Consider the following 4,912-nt stretch of genomic DNA (forward strand, 5'->3'; position numbering starts at 1 on the left):
ACAAGACTCCAACAACACTGGTAATACTACGCACCCTTGTGGTCTATGTAAGATCTATTCAGATCCCCCAATCTAACCAATGAAAACATTTACCATATAATTAGTTGAGCCCCTGATGGTTCAAATGCCGGCGCACTTTACCACAATCTGAAACCTAAACAACAATTGGCAACGAATTTTAGAAGATCGATATATTTCTTCTAGGCATCTTCTAAGCCTTAATATTATACTTTAAAAGTAATAGAATCAAGGAATTAAGGGTGGAGAAATGTTGAAATATTTCTATGTTATTATCTTTAGAGCACAAAAGACCACGAAATCGAAGTGCAAACCTCATACAAGAATCTATGTTATTCTCACTTCGGCGCACAGTGTTGGAATTATAAAGAGGGAGGTGGAAAAAATAAATTGATAGTTGATAGAACAATTTTGTTTGGCTTAGAGAGTGAAAACTAAAAGTCGTAAGTACAAAATTTCACATCATTTACTTGCCCACTCTCAAACGCGCGGTACATTCCCAAATAACAAAAGACCCGGCGCCATATCGACTTATCACTTTAGTTGCTAGAGTTACTTTTTCAACTCTATAAATTCTATAAATGTCAGGGATTTTTAACATTTTATTTATTTCTGTCTGTGTGCAAATTGAGATTAGTTGATTGCTATCAGTGCTCCAATTAGTCATTTGTTCAAACGGGGGCTGCGTTGATCATTTTTGTATATCACTAACGCAATCTCAGTTTTGCCGACCTCTCTTTTAAACAAACTGCTGTCTCATCCCTCATTACGTCAGCAAATCAGCTGATTCCTTCAAAATCGCTGAGAGCCGTTAACTTCTGATGTTGGCCACACCTTCTGTATTCTCTTACATCGTGAGTCAAATTCAAGTTCAGCCACGCATATATAGCATACTTTTTTAATTATATATTTATGCTTTCAAAAGATTTGAAAGTATAAACTTCTACTGTCGCCGTAATGAGTATTAAACTACATAATTCATAAAATAAAATAAATAAATCAATGTTTCTACGTGAAAGTTTGATATCCCTGCATATCTGAGAAATTATATTTTTATTAAGAAATTTGGAAAAATTTAAATTAGTTGCTGATGGGAAGACAACTTAAAGGTACAGGGTTTGATTGAAAAGTAATGAGCCTTCCCGCACGGAGCGTCTGCCAAGCGATGAACTGAATCGGCTAGTGGGGGAAAATTATCGTTGGACTTTCCCCTTCCACTAGATACCGGTCCCAGTTCGCTGGGAACAGCGGTGAAAGCTGTTTTAAAAGTGTGTTAGGATTTTGCAGTGGCGAAAATGCAGCGATCGTTGCAGCAACGTTACTCGATCAAATTTTGGGTAAAGCTAAACAAAACGAGTACCGAAACCATTAGGCTACTCAAGGAGGCTTACGGGGACCAATCTCTGTCCTATGCCCAGGTAAAACGGTGGCACAAGTCGTTCCAAGAAGGCCGGGAGGACGTCGAAGACGAGCAGTGATCTGGAAGGCTTTCAACGACGCCAACAGACGAGGATGTGAACCGCCGAACATAATTGAATTTTTTTATTTCAGAGCCATGAAAATCGGTCCTAGTGATAACTAATAGTCCAATAGTGACTACAGGCTGCTGTCTTAATCCGGCATTAGATTAAATAAAATAAGTAGAGCTGCCATTAATTAGAGTGAATATCGGGTGTATTTTTAGCTGCATAAGAACTATCAATAATGATAACTATAATATATTTTGGCAGCTGAGAATGGCACACTGTGTTTACATTTGTATTCACTTAGGTTTGGCAAGCCATCATGAATCTTTTAACGCCAGAACATAGCTTCCAAATTGTGGAAATTTACTTTGACAAAAAAAAACATCTATTCGAGAAGTTCATAGAGTGAATTGTTGAAGAAAACGCCGAAATGTCGATTTGTTGTTATTCTCAACTTGTTGACCTTTTTCCTTCGACTACGTGGAAAATTTTACATAAAGATCTTGGCTTACGTGCTTATAAAAAAAGTTCATTCACCAATTGAAGCCAAATGGCCACCGTTTGTGTGGTCCATTTAAATTTATTTTTCAGATTTTTTGAAAAAATTAATCAAAAAGCGGACTGATTGAATGGCCTATGAATCTCGTAGCAGTGAACAAAATATCATATATTAGTTATGCAAATGGTTTAAAACTGTTCTATGATCGATCTTTAGCTCCTACTACGGCTACTATCATGCCGATCAACTTCGATTATTTCTGTGATTTTATAGACACTTTCGACATTATCGACATTTTCTTTAACACTAAACTTCGGCACATCCATACTTTACGAGATATCGATCACTACAGCCATCTATTGAGAAATAACCTTTTTCCACAAAACTAATTACAGCCAATAATTAATTGGCGCTTACAACCTTTTTACGTTCTTGGCCGAGATGCTGCTCCTAATTGTGTTGTGCGTTTTTTTGTTGTCCCACAAATGGAGGGACCTACAGCCGATTATGAACGGCAGATATTTATTGTAAGAAATTTTCATTCATTGTCATTTCATTTTATGCCTGCCGAGCGGCGACCGCTATTGGGCACCTACCCATTCGGCTACAGCGGCGAACATATGCTGGATATTATATGAAACAAATAATTACTATGAAATTCATTCTAAAAATATTTTTGTTCTATATTATCATTTTAACTTCTCAAGCTCTTAAAAACACCCTAAATTATAAATGACTTCCACACAACTACGGCAAAAAGCTTACAATTACGAAGTATGATTACTATAAATTACGTTTGAACTGTATCAGTGATGCGCCGAAAGGCAACTAATTCGAAGAGGAAGTCCTAGCAGTTATCTCTTTATTGCACATAACACGAAAAGCGAGTTGCTGCCTACCAGCTAAAATGCACTTCCAGCTAAAGACTTAAATCATTTCATCAGCTCTCGTCTAAATAATTGCTATAATTTAAATCTCAAAAGCAATTAATTCGAATGCGATGCAAATCAAGGCACGTTTGTTGTTTTTGCTGACATAAGTTTTAATCACTACCACACATTGCATTTATCTGCAACCGGAATCAGTGTAATTGAATTATGAAGCAAGCTCCTATTATACGTGTGACGAGGTGCAACGGCGTTGTGGGTTGTTGGCGGCTGGCTGAAGAGCGAGGAAGTGAGTGGAAAGTGTTTGTGTCGAAATTGCGCTTACAAACGCGACTTTTCATTTTTACATTTTTACTGGGCGCTTTATTGAGTTTGCATTTTTACCGCACATCGGATTGTTGTGCACACACAAAAGTACCTACAGCCGATGGCAGGTGGCAGGTGGCGGGGCAAAACAATATTGAATCAAAACTTTTCGCATATAAAAATGTGTAGCGGCTCGAAAAGTTTTTCATTAGTGCAGAATTTTTTCGCTGATCGACAAACAGGGGAAAACGCTTTGTGTTCGGAAAACGATTCGAGTGACGTTTTCAATTTTGCTCACATTTTTTGTGTGTTTGCTCATTTCGAGTTTGTGCAAAAGTTGTAACATAACTTCTACACTGTACAACTTGTTGAAGGATGTATCAATTTGGAGTGGATCGAGCAAATGCAACAGAGCGAGGGGAGATGTATAGCGGCGGCAAAGGGATGGCATTACCGAGACTCACTTGGTTGGTGATTTTTGCAGCAGCAATTTTGTTCTTAATGCCATTAGGAAGAGTGACTGCGGTGAGTGTGAACGAAAATAGTAAATATGACTTTAAATTCCACATATGAAAAGTTTATAGCAGAGGTTTGCTCATTTGTTGCGATTTTTTTACAATAATTTCTAACATGGCGTTTGTTGTGCCTGTGCCACTCCTGTAGACACCAACTGGAGCCCCCAGCAGCTTTGTTCAGGCTTGTCAAGAGCAGCACAAGATTACTGAAGAAGAACTGGATGAGTTGCCCGATGATCCCAACCCGGAAGACATCGACATGAAGTACAAATGTTATGCGAATTGTCTGCTAAACGGACTGGGCTTCATGGACGAGAATGGAAAACTGAATGCGGAAATGATGCATGATGCGGGCATACTAAATGATGATAGCTATGAGGATATGATTGAATGCAAGGCAGCAAATGACATGGAGGATGACCCGTGCGAATATAGTTTTGGAGTGATGCTCTGTGCGCGCATGATTCACGCAAATGACGAGAATGACGAATATGCAGAGGCTGTTCCAATGGCGCGAGAGGTCATTATGTAAAGGAAACTTACATATTTAACTATTAAAAAAATTACAAAAGCAACGGTTCCTTTATTCCTGTTCGCCTAATCAATAAGGAGTTTTTAAAGTGCATGCATAGATGCAAAGTAGTATTAAAATTTATACATTTTTATCAAAGCTGTTTATGTATGTTGAATATTTCTTGCTGTTCCTGTTATAAAGTTGTTGAAAGACGATATATTATATTATATTCTTTTTTAATGATATTCCACATAAATGTAATAAATATGTAAACTGCTAAAGGTTCCCTTTTATAGTGCCTATAATATTTTTTGTTTTTTTTGTAATCAAAGCTGTAAAACGTTTGCAGTGATCGTGAGTAGCAGGCTATCTTCCGAACACAACCAACGTCAATGGATTTTTTAGATATGGGTAAGACTACATACATATATAGGGAGGGCCATGTAAAATTTGCTTTTTGAATCGGCTATAAAAAAAAACGAATCAATATTTTTTCAAACTTTTTTTTTTATTTTGAAGATTGAACATTGTCATTTATGAATGAAAAATAATATCGTTCAAATGACTGCTACGACTGGCTTTACAGTAGGTCATTCGATCAACTCAATTTTTAAGCACATTTTCGATTGTTTGGGCTCCAACTTCATGAATGGCAACTTCGATTTCGTGTTTTAAAGCATCAATCGTCTCTGGATGGTTCGCATAGC

The 4,912-nt window shown here is 37.3% G+C and overlaps 1 protein-coding gene across 1 annotated transcript; it reads left to right on the forward strand.

Annotated features, from left to right (window-relative positions):
- The first annotated feature begins 3,463 nt into the window (after nucleotides 1-3,463).
- On the forward strand, nucleotides 3,464-4,430 carry LOC129245244 (general odorant-binding protein 57c). The gene is made up of 2 exons (XM_054883291.1): nucleotides 3,464-3,701; nucleotides 3,840-4,430. Exons 1-2 carry the CDS (start codon nucleotides 3,552-3,554, stop codon nucleotides 4,221-4,223), a joined length of 534 nt encoding a protein of 177 aa, XP_054739266.1. The 5' UTR covers nucleotides 3,464-3,551; the 3' UTR covers nucleotides 4,224-4,430.
- The last annotated feature ends 482 nt before the right edge of the window (nucleotides 4,431-4,912 follow it).

This window comes from Anastrepha obliqua, chromosome 4, assembly GCF_027943255.1.
Source record: "Anastrepha obliqua isolate idAnaObli1 chromosome 4, idAnaObli1_1.0, whole genome shotgun sequence".
NCBI classification, from domain to species: domain Eukaryota; kingdom Metazoa; phylum Arthropoda; class Insecta; order Diptera; family Tephritidae; genus Anastrepha; species Anastrepha obliqua.

What these genes read in the sequence shown, in the direction of transcription:
- LOC129245244 (XM_054883291.1), top strand. Translation starts at nt 3,552, where the DNA reads ATGTATCAATTTGGAGTGGATCGAGCAAATGCAACAGAGCGAGGGGAG. An exon ending in CATTAGGAAGAGTGACTGCG is followed by an intron (nt 3,702 to 3,839) that starts GTGAGTGTGAAC and finishes CCACTCCTGTAG; the next exon opens with ACACCAACTGGAGCCCCCAG.